General features: G+C 41.2%; 2 protein-coding genes across 13 annotated transcripts in view; both read left to right on the top strand.

The window, feature by feature from the left end:
* Positions 1-15,958, top strand: part of svilb (supervillin b) — a 41,589-nt gene extending 25,631 nt beyond the window's left edge. For 5 of the 12 annotated variants that reach the window (XM_083889924.1, XM_083889930.1, XM_083889927.1 and 2 more), the window contains exons 17-40: positions 1,146-1,278; positions 2,545-2,601; positions 4,268-4,345; positions 4,842-4,989; positions 5,696-5,791; positions 6,027-6,107; positions 6,305-6,482; positions 6,612-6,784; positions 7,365-7,520; positions 7,658-7,794; positions 8,174-8,321; positions 8,412-8,557; positions 8,974-9,149; positions 9,275-9,422; positions 9,652-9,931; positions 10,015-10,166; positions 10,261-10,366; positions 10,570-10,777; positions 10,883-11,016; positions 11,355-11,510; positions 11,600-11,743; positions 11,937-12,058; positions 12,400-12,555; positions 15,157-15,958. In XM_083889924.1, the coding sequence (XP_083746050.1) occupies positions 1,146-1,278; positions 2,545-2,601; positions 4,268-4,345; positions 4,842-4,989; positions 5,696-5,791; positions 6,027-6,107; positions 6,305-6,482; positions 6,612-6,784; positions 7,365-7,520; positions 7,658-7,794; positions 8,174-8,321; positions 8,412-8,557; positions 8,974-9,149; positions 9,275-9,422; positions 9,652-9,931; positions 10,015-10,166; positions 10,261-10,366; positions 10,570-10,777; positions 10,883-11,016; positions 11,355-11,510; positions 11,600-11,743; positions 11,937-12,058; positions 12,400-12,555; positions 15,157-15,243 (3,400 nt within the window). In that variant the 3' untranslated portion in view covers positions 15,244-15,958. Of the gene's footprint in view, positions 1-1,145; positions 1,279-2,544; positions 2,602-4,267; positions 4,346-4,841; positions 4,990-5,695; positions 5,792-6,026; positions 6,108-6,304; positions 6,483-6,611; positions 6,785-7,364; positions 7,521-7,657; positions 7,795-8,173; positions 8,322-8,411; positions 8,558-8,973; positions 9,150-9,274; positions 9,423-9,651; positions 9,932-10,014; positions 10,167-10,260; positions 10,367-10,569; positions 10,778-10,882; positions 11,017-11,354; positions 11,511-11,599; positions 11,744-11,936; positions 12,059-12,399; positions 12,556-13,513; positions 13,536-15,156 lie in introns of all 12 variants that reach the window. The other 7 variants (XM_083889926.1, XM_083889928.1, XM_083889925.1 and 4 more) reach the window with 5 other exon arrangements.
* A 1,390-nt stretch (positions 15,959-17,348) lies between these two features.
* On the top strand, positions 17,349-21,371 carry LOC310928008 (acyl-coenzyme A thioesterase 3-like). Its single transcript, XM_083890469.1, has 4 exons — positions 17,349-17,454; positions 18,733-19,236; positions 19,346-19,548; positions 20,447-21,371. The coding sequence occupies exons 2-4, from the start codon at positions 18,780-18,782 to the stop codon at positions 21,053-21,055; spliced, it is 1,269 nt and encodes a 422-aa protein (XP_083746595.1). The 5' UTR covers positions 17,349-17,454; positions 18,733-18,779; the 3' UTR covers positions 21,056-21,371.
* Positions 21,372-21,665: the final 294 nt, after the last annotated feature.

Genomic DNA, 21,665 nt, shown 5'->3' with positions numbered 1-21,665 from the left:
AAGGAAAAAGCCGAAAAACACAAAAATGAGTAAAAGTCAGAAGTCTAGTCTTTTAATGGAGGTCTAACGCAAAGTTATTGGCAGTTTTCACATGGACTATTCCAGGAAACGGAGACGTCAGCAGAGATCACACACACACACACACACACACACACACACACACTGTTCTGCTGGCCGCGCTCAAATTCACACTGTTCACACTCCTGTGAATCAGGCAGGAGTAACTGCCCTTTTTTCTTCCTCGCTGGTTTGTTATGTCCTTTGATTTCAGAGGTGAGAGACATTTTTAGCAGCATTGTGTTTCTCCTCTCAGCCGGCACAGGCCTGTATGGACCGGAGACGTTTTTTACTCCAGAGATTTACTGAATACTTCCTAATGCCCTCATTTCTGCCCTGTCCACACTCAGGCAGCGGTGACGGTGACATACTTTTCTGTTTTACCCCCCTCAGCCATCCGTCATCAGCGCTCCTCCTCCTCATGTAGTCTTTTTTAACAGTCACGATTCCACAAGTCTGACCTTCTTTTTTTGGTCATTTCTTATGACTTTAATGGAAATAATGGAAATGTGAGGCAACAAAAGTCAGATGTTTTTATTCAAAATTTCACAGGCAGACCAGTTCAGGTCACAATCACAATAAAAAAAACTCTCACTGACACCAATTTAATATAATTTATTGTATATAAAATATTTGACCTTTATAAACCTCAAGTTTCTCAAATGATTTACAGTTTATTCCTGGGTTTATTTTACATTTATATTGCTAAAATATGACCTGAGTGTAATATTTGGTTGTTAAAAGTAGAGGTGAAACAATTAATCGATTATTAGTAATCGATTACTAAATTAATCATCAACTATATTTTCTCTGTTTCTTTGCTCCAGGTAACAAAGAAATCAGTAAAACTGAATCATTTTGGTTTGTGGACAAACACTGATGAACATTTTGTAGCATTTTCTGACATTTTATGGACCAAAAGATGAATTGATTATGAAAATAATCGTTTGTTGCAGCTCTACTTAAAAGACCTTTGGAAGAATTGCATGCACTATAGAGAATATAAATCTTCAAGGTGTATAACAAATGATCATACGATGATCTTAAGATTAAATCAATGTCATCACTTTTGTTTTTCTTTGAACCAGAGTGGCTCTGCTGAAGAAGAGTGGTGAAGAGGATTGGAGGAACAGGATCAACAAGAAGCAGGAAGTGGTTAAAGTGGCGTCGACTGAGCAGCAGTCGCAACTATGGGAGACGGAGCAGAGCTGCCAAAAGAAGGTCAGTGTCTCCACACAGCTCTGTAAATAACACTTAAATGTAATTATATTCATGTCCACAGCAACCACGGGATTATACCAGCACAGACACATGTTTTTGTCATATCATTTAACAAATAGGATATATGATATGTCCGGATTACTGGATCACTTTGTTTGTATTGTTGCCATAACCCTGAATTATAACATAATTAATAATTATGGTTTTGTTTGACAACTTACATCCTATTATTTAATTTAATTTATATAAAAAAAAGAAAAAAAAGAAATTTATCCAATTTCATCCACACATGGGAGTAACCACTAACCAGCCCTCGCGTTAACTCTTTGTTACGTCACATGATGTCCCCCGTGGCGTATTTGTTGTCGTGCGCTTTGACTGTGCAGATACTCTGCAGCAGCAGCAGCAGCAGCAGCAGCAGCAGCAGCAGCACCTGTACTCATCTCCACATCAGTGTAAATAAAGCTATGATCGCACACGGGCACGACTCGTCCTCCAAATGTAATCAGTACGTCTGCAGACGAGTGGTTCAAGACACTCGCTCTCGTTTTAGCTGACGACATCACATCATGTTTTGAATTTTGTGACTTTGTGCTTTCATGCTGTCTTTTTGTCTGTCCCCGAGTATCCCGCTTTTTACTTTGTCTTTGTTGTTTAAAAGGGCTTTAAAACAACTTTGAACAGTCGCTTATAATTTCACCTACATTATTAAATTGTATTATATTATAATTGTAAAATGTCTGCACTTCAGTGCCACATTTCACCCCCCACCCTTTGCTGGTTGCCATGCCAGCTCCACGTCCAAGTGCTCCTTTCATTTCCCCCTTTAGTTCATCTGCTGTTTGAGCGCAGTCGTCCACATCAGCAGCGTCCAACCATTATAATCCATAAACACATCCTTGTATTGTAGGATTACAGGACCGAACATTGTTTGATCCTGGTGAACTTCACACCAAGTTTTCAAGTAGACGTGATGATTATTATTCAGACGTAAGTGAAGGGAATAACAGTGTCAAGTGTTTTTTTCTGAACAGCAGTTAAGACTGAAATGTAAGGTTCCCTGCAGCTCATTTACTTCACATTAGTATTCTGTAGGGCAGCGCTGCCTGCTTAAACCCTGGATGGTAATCCTCCAGGCACTCTCACCCTGAAACCCATTAAACTGCAACAATGGCTGCCCTCGTCCACCCCTCCACCTCCCTCACCTCCCACCCTCGCTCTCTCCCTCTCTCTGATCGAGTACTTCCCCTGTTTTTAACCCCTCAGGAGGAAGGGGTGGTCGTTCAAGACTACTCTGCTGTGTCTGTGTCTGAACAGCTGTGGGTAAGACCCCCCCCCCCCCCCCCCCCCCCCGAAAAACCAAGAATCGTGTTTTCCTCCCCGAACACAGTTCTGTGTGGATGCTGTGTGAGCCTGTTTTGCTTCTTGTGAAGCTGTCGTCACTCACAGTGTTTTAACAGTGATCTCTGCTGCAGCAGCAGCAGCAGCAGCAGCAGCAGCATGGCAGTTGGCAGGAATTTAACCCATTACTAATCAATTCTACGCCAACGTAGAAACGTCTAGAGCAGTGGTTCTCAGATTATGCCAAGCACCACCTGCGAATAATACTGAGCTCTCGAAGTAATACCAATATCGCCAATGTTAAAATCAGCTACAGACTTTTCACATATACACTACCGTTCAAAAGTTTGGGCTCACCTATACATATATTTGTTTGTGTTTTTCATTAAAGGTCACACTTTTACTCATCAAAAGAGTTGCAAAATGAATAGAAAATATAGTCAAAACATTGACAAGATTAGAAATAAGGATTTTTAGAACCAGCAAAACTGTTTTCAGCTGTGCTAACATCATTACACAAAGGTTTTCAAGGGTTTTCATAACATTATCAGCAAACACAATGTACCATTAGGACACTGGAAATAGGCCTCTATACACCTATGTACATATTCCATTAAAAACCAGACGGTTGCAACTAGAATAGTCGTTTACCACATTAACAATTTATAGAGTGTATTTCTGAATAATTTAATGTTATATTCATTGAAAAAAAAGAGCTTTTCCTTAAAAAATAAGTGACTCCAAACTTTTGAACACTGTTATAGTAAAATTAGATGAAGATGGAGCGAGAGATAGGGTGGCCCGAATATAATTATCTAATTTAAGATACTTTTTTTGTTTGTTATTTTCTTAATTTTCTATACACTCTGATTAAAATTCCTCAGCTCTACTCCGATCACATACCTTGGTATACAGTAGATATAGAACAGTAGTTCTGAAAGTACACAAAGGTACACGCACCAAATCAAATCCAAATCATTTTAGCATCCATTTTTCATTTATAGAGTACAATTATGCTATGAGTTACAACCCCAGATAAATAAGATAGTTGCCTTTCCCTCCATTCCAAATATTGTCATGTTTTTAGTAACTTGCATTAACAGTTTTCTGGTATACTGTAATAGCCAGACATCCTTCACAGTCTTCATTGTCTTCTTAATTTAATGTTTTAAAAGAGATTTTTTTTTAAAGGGCCTCCTGTCATTTTAACTCCTCCATACCCTATAATAAATAATAACTAACAACTTGTTCTAAATTCAATACAGGATATTGTAATATCTAAGTAATATAATTTTTTTTTTTTTTTAATTTAAACATAAACTTAACCTTGAAACTACCACTGCATCAGGGAGACATTTTGCTTTTGCACGTTGCTGCTTTTATTACTAACAGTACACATTTTACATTCTAGCTCCCATTAATGAGTCTTTTTTTTAGTGATGGTGTTTTGATTAAAGCAGTCATTTCTTTCTGTTTAAAATAAATTAATACACTGTAGACTTTGAAGGATGGTGTGTGGGATTCACAGTTTTCTAGCCTTGGATTTGCATCTGTCACTTCTTTTTTTCTTCTTCTTTCTTCCATCAACTGCATGTTTTTGTTTTCTTTCCTTTTCTTCCACTTATCCACACGCCTTTACATCCTCCAGGAACCTGTCTTCTCTTCCACCTATTCTCCTCCTATCTCACTTGGCCAAAAGTGTCAGTACATTGACCACCACAGTCAGGTAAGGACATACGGACACTGGAATGGGCTGCATGTGCTGCAGTTTTATCTCCGGCTTGGTTTGCAGCTCCTCGGGTGTTGAGATTGATTTTCGACAGCATGAGGAAAAAAAAAAATAAAATTCAGCGCACAGTCATCACTTACTCTGTGAAGAAGTGAGGATTATGGACGCGGCACGCTTGAATGCATCAAATCATTTTATATATGCTTGGTTTGATGCTATTACCACATGAATAATTGGTCCAGAAGAGTCACATGAAGTTAGAGTCGCATGAAGTGAGGGTGATTTTCTTCCTCGATGTTGGGATGCTTGTTTATGCAGCGTTTAAACCTCCTAAATCAGACCATCATGACTGGAAGTCCTTTGAAAATGAAAGGCGGCATTCAGCCTCGCTTGTGCAGAGCTTATTGCTTTGCATGCACGACTTGGCCCTTTAATTTAATAAGCACTAATTGGGTAATTTTTTTTTGTCTGAATTCCACCCGTGTCTGTGCAGAAGACGGGAGAGGAGATTGAGGCTCAGATGACCATTGAGGAGAGGAAGCAGATGATTTCCACCCGCGAGGACGCCTGGAAGACAAAGGGCAGAGGAGCGGCTAATGACTCCACCCAGTACACAGTGGCTGCTCGTATGGTCAAGAAAGGTCAGCGTGTGTTCAGAATGTCAAGCTTGTGTCTATGAATCTGCCCTCAAATGTATTGATCTGATGATATATCGTTGTCCTTCCTCATGCAATGTGATTACTCAATATGCCAGGGCAAAATATCAATATTTTAATCAACAAATTAAGGCGTTCTAAAGTAAACAGTCCCTGCCGGTTTCACTTGCCGGACTTCGCTGCTTCATGTCTCCTTGCAGTGGCGCTGCTCAAGTGAATGAGGGTCTTTACAGCGGGATAATGGCTGACGGAAAAAGCCCAGATCTACGTTCGTGACATGATTGTCTTGCAATATATTGGTTATCACAGAATCGTGATATTATTGGTATCACGGACCATATATCGCGTATCGTATCGCGAGGTACCCTGTGATTCCCAACCCTAGTTCACTCCGATGCTCTCTCCACGTTTGACTTTCCCTCCCTGTGTTTAATCGATTAATCTGTTTGAAGCTTTTTTTCATGATTAAAACAAGATTTCTGATTGTTTTAGCTTCTTATATGTGAATATTTTCTTGGTTTCTTTGCTCCACATAACAAAGAAATCATTAAAACTGAGTCATTTTAGTTTGTGGACAAAACGAGACATTCGAGCACATCCTTTTCTGACCAAACGATTAATCGAGAAAATAATCGACAGATTAATTTACAAAAATAAAGCTCTACTTGACACGTGTGTTTATTTCCTGCAGGACTCGCGGCCTCCTCCTCGGTCATCAGTCCCATCCTGTCACCAGTCGCCACCAAACTTAAGAACAACACGCCTGCTGTCAGCAAACCACAAGAAGGTAAGAAGGATGAGTTACGTCACTGCCGACACAGCTCAGGAAGTCCCTTACAGAGGTTTTTATAAAGTAGTTTTGAATGTAGTTGGAATTATTTGACCCATTTGTTTATTGCTCTGTAAACACATGGTACTGTCACTCAGGTTATTACTTGTGTCATACAAATAGTGAAAGCTCCCTGGTAAAATTACAAACTTAAATGTCACTTTTGATTGAAATGTAATTATTCAATCTCCAGAAATTGAAGCTCGTCCAGAAATGGAGTCAGACAAGAAGCTGGACAAGTTGGAGAGCTTCTTGGGACGTTTGAACAGCAAAGGTTAGTCCTTCCATCTTTACTTTCAGCTCATAATCTTATTAAAACATAGAGAAAGTAATCAATCTCTGTTTATGTCTGTATTCATTCACGGATCTGTTTGCCGAGCATTAGTTTCCATTCACTTTGCCCGTTTCCTTTGTGTGTCGTGATTTTCTTATTGCATTAGTCCTAATCTTGTTCCTCCTGCTGCTGATCAGTGGCAGGTCTGCAGGAAACCACACTGACAGTGACTGAGAAGGCCGTGAAGGAAGTGATGAAGCTGGACGACGAGATCTTCTCCAAGTTTTACAAACGCGTTGCCGAGTTCCCGCGCATGCCCACCAGGATCGAGATCAGCGAGGACTTTGACAGCATCTTCGGTTTACAGGGCCCCAAGTAAGACGAAAGGAACTCCTCCAGTGATGGCTGTAGTGTGGGTCTGCACTTGGCACCTCCTGGAGAAAGCCTTATTAACAATCTTCATACACTATATCATGATGAGAGTTATCTGTTCACCCTCCAAAGGTTAACGTCCGCCATGGTGGAGCACAAGCGCTCGGTGCGTCCGTCCAGAAACGTCCAGTCGTCCAGAAACCCTCTGAAGATGCTGGCAGCCAGAGAGGACATCAGACACGAGTACACGGAGCAGAGGCTGAATGTGGCACAGCTGGAGAGCAAGAGGATGAAGGCTGAGAAGAGTGAGTGTCATGACCAGTGTGTGTGTGTTTAGGAGAGAGACAGAAACACTGGAAAATACTGTTATTTTTAATACCGTTCAAAAGTTTGGGGTCACTTAGAAATGTCCTTATTTTTGAAGGAAAAGCACTTTTTTCAATGCATATAACATTAAATTAACCATAAATACACTCTATACATTGATAATGTGATGAACGACCATTCTTGCTGCAAACGTCTGGTTTTTAATGGAATATGTACATAGGTGTATAGAGGCCCATTTCCAGTGTTCTAATGGTACATTGTGTTTGCTAATGGCGTTAGAAGGCTATTGGATGATGAGAAAACCCTTGAAAACCCTTGTGCAATTACATTAGCACAGCTGAAAACAGTTTTGCTGGCTCTAAAAATCATTTTTTCTTATCTTGTCAATGTCTTGACTATATTTTCTATTCATTTTGCAACTCTTTTGATGAATAAAAGTGTGACTTTTAATGAAAAACACAAAAAAATTGTAAAGGTGACCCCAAACGGTACGAACGGTAGTGTACATACTATTATCTGCCCTGTTGTTTTCTTCAATGTGCTCTGTTGTCATTTCAGTGACTAAAACCTCGGAGTACTCTGAAGCTGCTCTGGCAGGTCTGGCCAGTCACGAAAACTTCAGCAGCGTGAGTCTCCGCAGCGTCAACGTCTCAGAGCAGATGTCCAACAACAGCGCTGTGCCGTACAAGAATCTCATGCTGATGCAGATCAAAGGTAAAAAAAAAAAAATCTCAGAAAAAGCTCTAACCCTCAGAGTTAGCGCCTCAGAGTATCAGGGCGATCCACTCGGGTTAAGGTGAAATATATTGCCTAACCCTATACATGAACTTGACATATTATTCCCCCTGTAGGTCGCCGTCACGTTCAGACCAGGTTAGTGGAGCCGAGAGCGTCATCGCTCAACAGCGGAGACTGCTTCCTCTTGGTGACTCCAGAGCACTGCTTCGTCTGGACAGGAGAGTTCTCAAACGTCATCGAGAGGGCGAAGGTGAGCGTTAATCCTTGTACCATAATACTTGATCATAGATAAGTCTGTGTTCCTTCTGAAAAAACATTTTTAATCCCGCCTCCTCATTCAGTGGTGACTGCCAATTATTATTTTTGATTAGAGGCAAAAAAAAGCCCAGTCACAGTCAGCCAAGTCCTTTCACTGTTGCATTGTTGTGTCTTTGGTGGCTTACTCAGTTGTTAAAGGGCCAGTGTGTAACATTTAGGGCTTATTGGCAGAAATTGTATTTAGGAACCTTAAGTATGTTTGTATGTGTGTAAAACTGTGCAGCAGGGTTTTCCTCACATCAGTTTGCCCCTCCTTGATTAGAAATAATTTAGCATGACATGTCTGCTACACTCTGTTTGCCCATCAAAAGGCGATGGACTTGGCCACCTTCATCCAGACAAAGAAGGACATGGGCTGCAGGGCGACCCAGGTGCAGACCATCGAGGAGGGGGTTAACCCGCAGAGTCCAGCCCACCAGCAGTTTTGGACAATCTTAGGAGGACAGGCTGCTTACCAATGTACGACAAGATTTATTTGACTTGCTTATGGGAATTTTTTTGTTGTTGTACCTTTTTGGTCCGTGACATACATATTTCATGTTGCCATAGCTGCGGGTCCACCAGAGGAGGACGAGCAGTTTGAGAACGCCATCGTGGAAACCAACTGCATCTTCAGGCTGTTGGATGACAAACTGGTTCCTGACGACGATGAGTGGGGGAAAGTCCCTCACTGCTCTCTGCTGGCCTCCAAAGAAGTCAGTGGGAATTCATGTTTTTTTTACACTACTTTCCTGTATTCCATTTAGACCCAAATTCAATGTGTACACTCAAACAATATTATACAACATTCTTCTTTAAGGTATCAAGAGGCTTGAGTTTATAATATTTTAGGGCTTCTCTGAGAAGCTCTGTGCTTCGAGCTGGTATTCATTTGTTGTTTAGCAACAGCAGGTGCAGTGAAGAGCACCTCCTACATCCATCTGTGCCCTGTTTCTGCCAAAAAAAAGGGCTTACAACTATAAAGGTGTTGAAAAGTAGAAACTAGAATTATCTTTTCATTTTGATCTTGCCGTTTTCTCTTTTGTTTTTGTTTTGTATTATTACAACCTCTGTATAAATGACCACAGAGCTTGTGTGACTGTGTTTGTTTGTGTTGTGTTGTGTTGTGCAGGTGTTGGTGTTTGACTTTGGCAGCGAGGTGTACGTGTGGCACGGTAAAGAGGTGACTCTTGCTCAGAGGAAAGTGGCGTTCCAGCTCGCCAAACACCTCTGGAACGGAACGTTTGACTACACCTGCTGTGACGTCAACCCACTCGACCCTGGCGGCTGCAACACACTCATACCCAGGTGAGAGGACACTTTCAGTTTTATATCTTCTTTTTTTATCCTCCCCGATTTATGACGGCACAGACTGGTGGAAAGTCTGTGTGAAGTTAATTTTCCTCATGTCTCCGGGTTTATCTCCGCCACAGAAAAGGCCAGGGCCGTCCTGACTGGGCGATTTTCGGCAGGCTGACGGAGCACAACGAGACAGTGTTGTTCAAGGAGAAGTTCATGGACTGGACTGAAGCAAAGGCGCTGACGCCGAAGGAAGGCGGCGAACTCGTGCCTGAGCTGAAGGTGCATATGCAGCACTCGTTTTCACAGGAATAATCGTTATAATGTCAAATAATTACACTCAGGCCACACACATCAGAGACAAATTTACTTATTTAATAAACTGTGGCTCACACTCAGGATCAATTATACGAACACTGTGTATTTCTGATTAATTTAATGTTAATCAGAAATACTATGTTATATTCATTATTATTATAGTGCCTGATTGTGATTTGCCTGTCACTGCCAGGAGGCCCCTGGAAGAGACTGCCGGCCCTATGACGCCACCCTGATGCTCCCCGTCCTCCAGTCGTCCATTTCCACCATCTTGGACGGCGTAACCGTGGGCCGTGGTTACGGCCCTGTGGAGACCGAGGACCGCATGAGGACGCAGGAGCTCAGCACGGTGTCGGTGGACGTCTGGCACATCCTGGAGTTCGACTACAGCCGCCTCCCGCGCCAAAGCATCGGCCAGTTCCACGAGGGAGACGCCTACGTGGTCAAGTGGAGGTACATGGTCAGCACTTCAGGTTCGTCTGCAAGAAGGGTTTTATTTTTAGGAGTGAGAACTCGGAGTTTGTTGATAAATCTTTTTTGCGCGTCTGTGTTCCAGTTGGACGTAGGCAGAACCCTGAGGCGAGGAGCACTGGACCGGGGAAAGAGAAATGCTGCTACTTCTTCTGGCAGGGTCGACACTCCACAGTCAGCGAGAAAGGAACGTCGGCGCTGATGACGGTGGAGCTGGACGAGGAGCGAGGAGCACAGGTAAGAGACGGAGGAAAGTAAAACTAAAACCACACACATTTCTCTTTAAATGTTTTGGTTTCATGAGTTTCTTCCTGTGTTTGTGCCGTCATAGGTTCAGGTGCAGCAAGGGAAAGAGCCTCCATGTTTTCTTCAGTGCTTTAATGGCGGGATGATCATTCATGCTGGCAAACGAGAGGAGGAGGAGGAGAACACTCAGAGTAATCACCTCTATTACTCATTTTGTTCCTAATGGTTTTGGAGTCAGGTGGAAGAGATGGTGGATTATATGCAGTAAAAATGCCTGGCAAAGTCATTTTTAAATGACATTGACATTTTTTAAATGTCAATGTATTTCTATTGTGTGATACAACATCCTTCCTGTAAGTCCACTGATCACATTCACCCTCCTGCCTGTGTCCAGATGACTGGCGTCTGTACTGCGTGCGTGGCGAGGTGCCGGTGGAAGGCCACCTCCTGGAGGTGGCGTGCCACATCAGCAGCCTGCGCTCCAGAGCCTCCATGATCCTGCTCAACATCAACAAGGCCGTCATGTACCTGTGGCACGGCTGCAAGACGCAGCTGCACACTCGCAGTGTGGGAAACACGGCCGCTCTCAAGATCAAAGAGCAGTGAGTTTTGAGAAAAGGGCAGGGACGTTTCATTCGTTGGCTGTGGAAACATAAAACGTCTCATTTTCTGTTCATGTTTTTTTTGTTTTTTTTTGTTCTTCTCAGGTGTCCTCTGGAAGCAGGTCTCCATAGCAGCAGTAAGGTGACCATCCATGAGTGTGACGAGGGGGTGGAACCTCCAGGCTTCTGGGAGGCTCTGGGCAGGAGGGACAGGAAGGCTTATGACTGCATGCTGCAAGGTTGGATATTCACCTTCACATCTACTTTATGTACACTACCGTTCAGAAGTTTGTTGAAAGTGTTTTCCATTAAAAGTCACACTTTTATTCATAAAAACAGTTGCAAAATGAATAGAAAATATAGTCAAGACATTGACAAGATGAGAAACACTAACATGATTAGCAAACACAATGTACCATAGAACACTGGAAATGGGCCACTATACACCTATGTACATATTCCATTAAAAAACAGACGTTTGCAGCTAGAATAGTCGTTTACCACCAAAAAAATAACAGCTTTGTGTTTTAAAAATTGAAGGAACGATTCATTGTCACTGTCTGATTTCCCTTTTTAGATCCTGGTAAATTCAACTTCACCCCGCGGCTCTTCCAGCTGAGCAGCACGTCTGGAGAATTTGTGGCGATCGAGTCCTTCCACATGTCCAGAGCTCCAGACCTGGTCAGCTCACTGCCTTTCCTGCAGGAAGACTTGTACAACGCGCCGCAGCCCGGTGAGATACAAACACACAGACACACAGAAACACACAGTACAGCTGTGTACATTTCTGACAATTTGTGACAATCCTGTGTCTCTTCACAGCCTTGTTCCTGGTGGATAACGTCCATGAAGTCTACCTGTGGCAGGGCTGGTGGCCGCAGGACAGCGAGAACACCGGCTCGGCTCGTATCCGCTGGGACGCAGACAGGAAGTGCGCCATGGAGACGGTGCTGCAGTACTGCACAGGTAAAAGAAACGTGTCACTGAATGAGAGGTTATGGCTGCTTTAATGTAAAGTATATAGATTACCAATTGGGCAGTTTGCTGGTTCAAGTAAGGTAATCCTGAGTAAGGTACCCAGTCCTCGTCACTCATTATTGACTGAACACTCTAAATTGACCCCTGAGATTAAAAGTCATGTGTTTCTTCCTTTCTTCAGAGAAGAACGACAAGAAGCCTCAGAAGTCGTATTTGATCCACGCCGGTCTGGAGCCGCTCACGTTCACCAACATGTTCCCCAGCTGGGAGCACAGAGAGGACGTGGCTGAGATCACAGAGAGGGTGGGTAGAAATGTCTTTATTTTTGAAGGAAAAGCACTTTTTTCTCAATGAATATAACATTAAATGAATCAGAAATACACTCTATACATTGATAATGTGGTAAACGACTATTCTAGCTGCAAACGTCTGGTTTTTAATAGAATATGTACATAGGTGTATAGAGGCCCATTTCCAGTGTTCTAATGGTACATTGTGTTTGCTAATGGCGTTAGAAGGCTATTGGATGATGAGAAAACCCTTGAAAACCCTTGTGCAACGATGTTAGCACAGCTGAAAACAGTTTTGATGGTTCTTTGACCTTGATCATTTGCCTCGTGATGCGTCTTCTCTCGTGGCTGCAGGAGGCCGAGGTGTGTCACCAGATCATCCTGGTGGAGGACGTGTTGGCCCGGCTCAAACAGAACATCTTCCCCCTGGCTCAGCTGCTGGCCCGGCCGCTCCCCGAGGGAGTGGACCCGCTCCGCCTGGAGCTCTACCTGTCCGACCAGGACTTTGAGGTCAGTACTGCGAACACTGACGGAAACGGCTGCGTGCGTGGAGGTGGATCGTGTTGTTTAAATGTCTGTCATTACGTATTTTTTGTCATCATTTCATGACAAACAGCACACGCTTCTGTCTCACTGGCTGCAAAGAGAAATACATATTCAAATTCCTAACAGCTTAATTATACAGCGCTTTCAGTTGTCCTGAAATATCTATTATTAGACGTTTATTGCATATAAATGTGTGTGTCGCACACTCATTCACTGACAATAAGACCACAGACTGTTATGACACTGAGGTTATTTTGGTTTGCAGTAGAGCTGCAACTAACCATTATTTTCATGATCGATTAATCTGTCCATTATTTTCACGATTAATCTGTCCATTATTTTCACCATTAATCTGTCCATTATTTTCACGATTAATCAATTAATCTGTCCATTATTTTCACGATTAATCTGTCCATTATTTTCACAATTAATCTGTCCATTATTTTCACGATTAATCTGTCCATTATTTTCACGATTAATCGATTAATCTGTCCATTATTTTCACAATGAATCGATTAATCTGTCCATTATTTTCACAATGAATCGATTATTCTGTCCATTATTTTCATGATTAATCTGTTCATTATTTTCACGATAAATCGATTAATCTGTCCATTATTTTCACAATTAATCGATTAATCTGTCCATTATTTTCACAATTAATCGATTAATCTGTCCATTATTTTCACAATTAATCGATTAATCTGTCCATTATTTTCACGATTAATCTGTCTTTTAATGATTTCTTTGTTATGTGGAGCAAAGAAACAAAGAAAACAATCAGAAATGCTGTTTTAATCATGAAAAAAGCTTCAAACCGATTAATCTATTATCAAAGCAATGAGAAAAGGCTTTTTCCGTCCTTCATCTCCACCCTCAGTCGTATCATCCCTGCTAACTCCATCTAACTCTCACTTTACAGACCAAGTTGTAGGTGGATTCAGGTAAGAGGAGCGACTTGTGACCAGAGTGTTCTTTACCCCTCTCTCGAGCATGTCAGCACAGTTTTCTTTTCTTTTTTTAAAAAACAAACAAAACAACAAAAACTCTGATTCACTGGTGTCTTGGAAGTGTGGTGTCGGTTTGAGGAGGAAGGTTTGGTGCTCGGCTGCACAGGCGAGAAAACATCGTTGTCCTGATGAGTTCATGAGAGATGACAAGTCTGTCAAAGTCCCTCATATCAGCCACAGTCACTGAGAAGTTCACGCTCCGAACTCAGTGGATGTGAAATATACAGTCAATGTTATACAGTTTATAAAAAGAAAGAAGTCACTTCACTATAAATCATTGATTGATTGGTTTAAAATTAATTTTCCAACTATTTCTGCCAAACAGACGTTTATTCCAGCTTCTTCTTTTTCTACGTTTGACATCATTGTCAAATTTCAGAGGAAACTGTCACTTTAAAGACATACGTTTTTAATCGTATTCACGTTATCTCATTCATGTTCGCAGCTGTTTATCACACTGAGGCTGTAAATGAGGTGATTTTTTCACGACAACACGTTTCAAACTGTTCCCGTGATAATTGAGATGTTTTATTGTGCAGCCTGGCTTCATCTTTACCTTAACACCTTCAACTGCACCACCTTCACCTGTCTACACCTTTCTGCTGCTGCAGCTGCTGTTGTTCTCCACTACACACACACACACACACACACACACACACACACACACACACACACACACACACACACACACACACACACACACACACACACACACACACACACACACACACACACACACACACACACACACACACACACACACACACACACACACACACACACACACACACACACACACACACACACACACACACACACACACACACACACACACTCTCCACCGGAGGTTCCTGTCTCTCAGTTTGCTCTTCACTGCTCTCACTCACTCACTCACTGTCTGTGGAACACAAAATGGAGGCATGACATCACTGAAGTGTTACATGGTGCAGAGGGTTTCTCTTTTCTCATTAAACCATATTGTTTTTAACTTTTCTAGCTCAGTCTTTATTTTATAGAGTATGGAGTTTAAAAAACAACAACAGATCATGATATTTGACCAATAAATTAAATTAAATTATCAATAGTTTATCACACGGCAATAATAAAGTTAAAAAAGCTACATATTTTTAATTTTTGCATTTCTTTTTAAAGTCATTTTCACAAACTATGGCCTGTTTATGTACAAATAATTCGACAAATTATTATTTTTTTACCCTCCTCTTGGTTTTGTTTAAAACTCTCAAAACATGAAGAGCAAATACCCAAATCAAACTGTACCCACTCATAATTATTATTTTTTTTTCATAATAATCCCATTATTTCTTGATAAATCCACCAAAAAATGTAACCTTTACTTTTATTCATAATCAATCCAGAGTTTATTGGGCCATAATGAGTTTAAAGCAACTGGTTTTTTGAGACAAATATCACAGGAAACAGAATCTCCTTAGAAATAGTAAAATATATCTATTTTTTTAGCTGCCTCCAAACCAACAACACGAGTGTGTTTAATCTTAACATTCTTTGTTGTTGTTTTTTTAATTCTCTGTTCCAGAAAGCTTTGGAAATGACGAGAGAGGAATACGAATGTCTGCCAGGGTGGAAGCAAGTGAATATGAAGAAGGCCAAAGGACTGTTTTAAGGACTTGAATAAAGACGGTGTGTGAAGTGGAGAAAGTTAGAAAGAAACGGCTGCGATGGAGGATAATAAAAAAGAAGAAAGAAGAAGAAATGTTTCATGAAGCTGTAAAAGTCGAAAGGAACCTGGTTGTGATGGAAAGCGGCAGCAGACTCTCGCGCCTTGCTTCTTATATAGTCATGTTTTACTTCTGGACTTTTTTTATCGAGACGTAAAAAAACAAACAAACAAACAACTTAAACTGAAAGTGGTTTAAACGGAACGGTTAAAAACAAACAAACACCTTGCTTCTCTTCATACGTGGTGTGGATTTTTGGAGTCGCCTCGAAAAACACCGCTCATGGACGCTTGGTGTCAGAGTGCCATGCTATGGTTGCGTATGTGTGTGTGTGTGTGTGTGTGTGCGATTGTACATAATGTGTTTGTGTGTGTAAAAGTGTGTGTGTGTGTGTATGTAGATGTATTTATGTAAAAAACAATGCCAGGTGTTGTGAGGAACATCTCTAGTCGTCGTCGTCGTCGCATACATCGTCTGGATGGCGTCAGGCCTCCTCGCGCTGTAGGAAACTCCAGTGACTGAAAGCAGAAGCTCCATGAATCAGAATGTATAGTGCCTTGCTTTTTGTGTACAGTTTATATACAGAAATCCTAGTCTGCATTTTGGAAGACTTTCTTTGTGATATAAGACAGATAGTGAATTAAATCACAATAATGCGCACATGAAGCGCCCCCTTGTGTCTGCTGTGTCTTTCGCTGCATACATTAAAACCACTGCGTTAGAAACAGAGGTGGAAAGAGCAACTGGTATATTCTACTCCAGTAAAAGTACCACTGTTTTGATAACATTTTACTTAAGTACAAGTAAAAGTACCACTGTTTTGATTACATTTTACTTAAGTACAAGTAAAAGTACCACTGTTTTGATTACATTTTACTTAAGTACAAGTAAAAGTACCACTGTTTTGATTACATTTTACTTAAGCACAAGTAAAAGTACCACTGTTTTGATAACATTTTACTTAAGTACAAGTAAAAGTACCACTGTTTTGATTACATTTTACTTAAGCACAAGTAAAAGTACCACTGTTTTGATAACATTTTACTTAAGTACAAGTAAACGTACTGGTCTAAAAGTGTACTCAAGTTAAAGTAGTTAAATCCCCCTTAAATTATTATGTAAACACATAATGTATCAGTGCCAATGGGTCAAAGGTCAAATGCTTTAACTTCACTCACTCAGGGACCTTAATTAGTGCCAATTCACCTGTCCTTTCATTGTTCACCACCAGTGCAATATTTACACAATAAAATACAAAAAACTGCAATAAAATAAAATAAAATATGATAAAACCAGTTCTTAAAAAAGAGACTGGAACGATACCAACTGTAAATGCTCCTTACTCACAGTCCAAACACCCGAAATCAAATAATGAGTAATATTTAGGAAGTCTCTTGAATCTATATATATCAAATTTATTTTATTTACTATTTCCTAATTAAATGTGCATGTGGTTCCATTTTTTTTGTAATTGTTTTGTTATTTGTTTCACACTTCACCTCCAGCTCGCTGATAATGAGTGCAATACTCACAATGGCCACCTGATGGCGATGTAGGCTGTTGTCCTCATAGCACCGGTGTTTACAAAGTTGGTTCTTCCTGCTTTGTGTTGCACTGAGTGGAGGTTTTATTGCACAGTGGTGCATTTATTAACCTTAATCTTTATAATAATAATAATAATAATATATAATATAACAAGAATTGTATCCTATACTTTAGTGACAAAAGTACAAAATTCACGTATCTGTACTTTACTTTATTTATATTTCTAGCAAGTTTTACTTTGACTCCACTACATTTCCTCTAACTATCTGTCTACTATTCTCTACAAAATAAAATCAGAGGAAGAGTTGGTATTATGGTCTGTCTCTAAGACTTTTACTTCAGTAATATTATAAAAAAAAATAACTGACTTAAACTTCAACCAAAGTCATTTTCTGGTAAGATACTTGTACTTTTACTTAAGTATCCCTTTAATAAGGTACTTTATACGAGACGGAACAAAAGTATTTTGTGAGGCTTTTATTGTGAAGAGGCTGCTGCTGCTTCCGGTTACTCCGCGTAGCCTCGGGGATAAAAGTGTTCAGTTCTCCCACATGAAGGAACTTAACCACCAAGTTATTAATAACGCTTCATAAAGTGTTGTCTCTGCGCAGGTAAGAGCCATGTTTATCCTTTGCGCTCGGTTTGTGTTGTGTTTACGTTACATTTCCGGGTTTTACAACCATTACAGCTTAATAATGTGGAGCGGAGGAGCGCGTGTGTTGCGTTCAATGACACACAGGAGGAATAAACTTTGATTTAAACGTTAGCTCTTTAGCACACACTTTAGCAGTGGAAGATACTGTTAAAAAAACACTTTAGAACGTAAATATTAGCGACTATTAGCGACCTGTTCCAGGTTTAGTAGATCAACAGCCTGTCAACAAACAAACCCAGCAGTAATTATGACATGAAACACAAAGGTCATAGGTCACGTTGTGACAGTGAGTCAACATCAAGGTTTATTTTCAGTATGAGTTAATTTTTACAGCGGGTTTGCTAGTTTTTGCCAGGTGCAAGATGAGAAAAGGTCATAATAAGTATTTTGTCTTAAATACTCAACAATAGTTGCAATTTTAAACGTTTAAACGTTTAATTAACACATACATAATAATAATAACAACAATACAGTGTGTTTTCTGCTTTGTATGTCTGAAAATTAAATATAAATTGTATTTTCATTACCTGACATTTTCAAGGTCAGCATATTATAAACACATGAGTTTAGACACTAATAGCATTACTTTATCACAGGGTCACAAAGACTTTTAAATAATTATTTTGTATTTTGGAAACATTAAACTTTTTGAGGATTAGCATAAAATAATGTATTGCTATTTCAGTCCACTAGATGGTGCCAAGTGTGAGTATATGACAATATGTGATTTCACAAATACTCATTATAATAATTGTATTTCGACTTAAAGGTGCGTTATGTAATAATATAGAGACTCAGGAATAATGTTCATATAACAAACTGAACTAACCAACAACAACAGTACAGACAAAATATTCACATTAAAAAAAATATTTTGCAGACTGCAAATCATGTTTATGTTTTGAAATCATGTTTTGGCATGTGCCGCCACCTACTGCCATCTACCAATCATTGCAGTCACTAGAGTCTCCGCTGCCGAGCAACCACGGGTTGCCAGTTACGTCAGAAAAGGAAACCTAAAAGACCTCGGTATTTTGAATTTGAATGTAGTAACCGTTTTTGGCCACATTCCTACATATGGTACCTTTAAATATCGCGATAATGTTGTATCTTCTTGGCGCCTCTGCCGATTCGCACACCCACAATCTGCTCTGACAGTGTTTCAGAGGCAGAATAATCATGTCAGCAACCACAGAAAGTCACACACTGACGCTTTAAATCTATTTCGTATCAGGAAAAGGCCAAACATCGAAAGAGTGCATCTTCATTTCCGTAGAAAAGATGTCCTCCCAAGTCAGACTGAGGCTGCTGCCGAGCGCCAGGTGTCTGTTCGACGAGCCTCTCCAGCTGAAGGTGTCCGGGCTGAGGTCGAGGCAGGAGGTCGCCCTGAAGGCCAGGTCGACGGACGACAAGGGCGTGGTGTTCAGCTCCTCGGCCACCTACAGGGCCGACGGCGGCGGGAAGATCGACGTGGCCCGTGACCCGTCGCTTAGCGGGAGCTACGTCGGGGTGGAACCCAGCGGTCTGCTGTGGTCGATGAGGGCGGACGCTCCGCACAGAAGGTTTCTGAAGACGAGTTCGCTCAACCCCCATGTGGTGAAGTTCTCCGTGCACGAGGTGGACGGGGAGAGCAGGCCGCTGACCGAGGCGGTCAACGAGAGGCGTCTGATTGCAGACGGCGTGAGCCGGCGTCCTGTCAAGGATGGGAATATCCGCGGGGTCCTGTTTACGCCACCTGGTTTGTCTGTGTCTCTGTCTTACCTATGACTCGAGTCTTGAGGATTGAAAGTCAGACGCATGTTTTTTGGTTTTTTTTGCAGTCAAATCACGTGATTTATTGTCTTCAGGTCGAGGTCCGTTCCGCGCCGTGTTGGACCTGTACACGTTTGGCGGAGGTCTGTCTGAGAAGAGAGCCGCTCTGCTGGCCAGCCGCGGCTTCGTGGTTCTGACCGTGGCGCTGTACGGCCACGACGACATGCCCAAGAACATCAGAGAAGTGCATCTGGATTATTTCGAAGAAGCGATTCGGTTTCTAAAAAAGCAAGACAAGGTGAGTCGAGCAAGCCTTTGATTTTGATATCACAATTGTTTTTTACACTACCGTTCGAAAGTTTGGCGTCGCATATACAATTCTTTTTGAGTTTTCCATTAAAAGTCACACTTTTAATCATCAATAGAGTTGCAAAATGAATAGAAAATATAGTCATAGACATTGACAAGATTAGAAATAATGGTCTTATTCGAAATAATCATTTTTCCTTTCGTCAAAGAACCAGCAAAACTGTTTTCAGCTGTGCTAACATCATTGCACAAGGGTTTTCTAATCATCCAATAGTCTTCTAACGCCATTAGCAAACACAATGTACCATTAGAACACTGGAAATAGGCCTCTATACACCTATGTACATATTCCATTAAAAACCAGACGTTTGCAGCTGGAATAGTCGTTTACCACATTAACAATGTATAGAGTTTATTTATGATTCATTTAATGTTATATTCATTGAAAAAAAGTGCTTTTCCCTCAAAAATAAGGACTTTTTTTCAGTGACCCCAAACTTTTGAATGGTAGAGTAAATGTTAAAGGTGCCATATGTAAGAATGTGGCCAAAAACTGTTACTACATTCAAATTAAAAATACCGAGGTCTTTTAGGTTTCATTTACTAACGTAACTGGCAACCCGTGGTTGCTCGGTAGCCGAGACTCTACTGAATGCAATGATTGGTAGACGGCAGTCTACCAATGCCAAAACATGATTTCAAAACATAAACATGATTTGCAGTCTGCAAAATATTTTTTTAATGCAAATATTTTGTCTGTACTGTTGTTGGTGAGTTCGAGTTTGTTATATGAACATTATTCCTGAGTCTCTGTGACATATTTGGAGGATTTTATGGCCAGTTGCTTTAGATGTATTACATAATGCACCTTTAATGTTTATCCACAGGTGGGCAGTAAAGGAGTGGGAATAATATCCCTGTCCAAAAGTGGAGATCTCGCTCTCTCAGCCGCCTCCTTCCTGCCACACGTCGATGCCACAGTGTGGATCAACGGCTGCTCTGCTAACACAGCTTTGCCTCTCTACTACAAGAAGACGCAGATCCTCCCCGCGCTACAGTTCGACACCAGCCGGGCGATCCCCACCGAGTCGGGCGCGCTCATCGTCAAGCACGGCGTGCTCGACCCCGTCGCGGAGGAGAACAGGGCCACGCTGGTGCCCATCGAGAAAGCGAAGGGACGTTTCCTCTTTGTCGCCGCCGAGGACGACCTAAACTGGGACAGCAGGGCCTACATGGACGAGATGGTGGAGAGACTGAAGCGACACGGGAAGGACAACTTTGAAAGCGTCAGTTACCCCGACGCGGGTCACTACTTGGAGCCGCCTTACGGGCCGTACTGCACGTCCAGCTTCCACGGGGTTGTGGGTAAACCGGTGCTGTGGGGGGGCAAAGCGGGGCCACACGCCACGGCTGAGGTCCACCTGTGGAAGAAGATCCAGGAGTTCTTCAGAGAACACCTGAACTGTGACGACTCACTGCCCAAAGGCAAGTTGTAGATGCAAACACAGATGGAGGAGAACTTGAGTTTGATAAATATGTTGATCAAGTCCTGAAATCTTTTGGTATTTTTGTGTTTTAATCATATTCTGTATTTCCATTTGTCAAAATTCTTTTTTAATTATTTCTGTACGAAGGTCGCACTCAGATGTCATAGACTGTAAGTGTTTATCTTTACAGGATGACTCTGACCTCACTGATAAGATAAGACAGCCATAACGAACAGCCAGTAATTGTGTGTCTTAAAAAGTGGATTTTGGGTTATATAAACCCATAAATACTACACATTGTCCCTTTAAGTTCAGCTTTTGTTTTATTTTGGGCCATGTGAGGTCATGTGGGACTTAAATAAACACTACAAAGTACGGCCTCCACAAGTGGTGAGTGAAAGATTATTAAAAATGATGCTCATTTGTGTGGCAACAAAGAACTTCCGCTAAAAGTGAGTCAAATACGGGATTTCAGACACTGAAAGACTTTGGTGTAGAGTTGAATAATTATTTTCATCATCGATTAATCCATATAATGGATCAGTTTTACTGATTTCTTTGTTATGTGGAGCAAAGAAACAAAGAAAATATTCACATTTAAGAAGCTAAAACAATCAGA

The sequence above is a fragment of the Microchirus variegatus genome, assembly GCF_963457635.1.
Source record: "Microchirus variegatus genome assembly, chromosome: 5".
Taxonomy (NCBI): domain Eukaryota; kingdom Metazoa; phylum Chordata; class Actinopteri; order Pleuronectiformes; family Soleidae; genus Microchirus; species Microchirus variegatus.
Note: the sequence above shows the minus strand (reverse complement) of the source record. Positions and strands in the feature narration are given on the sequence as shown.

What these genes read in the sequence shown, in the direction of transcription:
- LOC310928008 (XM_083890469.1), top strand. Translation starts at nt 18,780, where the DNA reads ATGTCCTCCCAAGTCAGACTGAGGCTGCTGCCGAGCGCCAGGTGTCTG. An exon ending in GGTCCTGTTTACGCCACCTG is followed by an intron (nt 19,237 to 19,345) that starts GTTTGTCTGTGT and finishes TATTGTCTTCAG; the next exon opens with GTCGAGGTCCGTTCCGCGCC. An exon ending in TTCTAAAAAAGCAAGACAAG is followed by an intron (nt 19,549 to 20,446) that starts GTGAGTCGAGCA and finishes GTTTATCCACAG; the next exon opens with GTGGGCAGTAAAGGAGTGGG.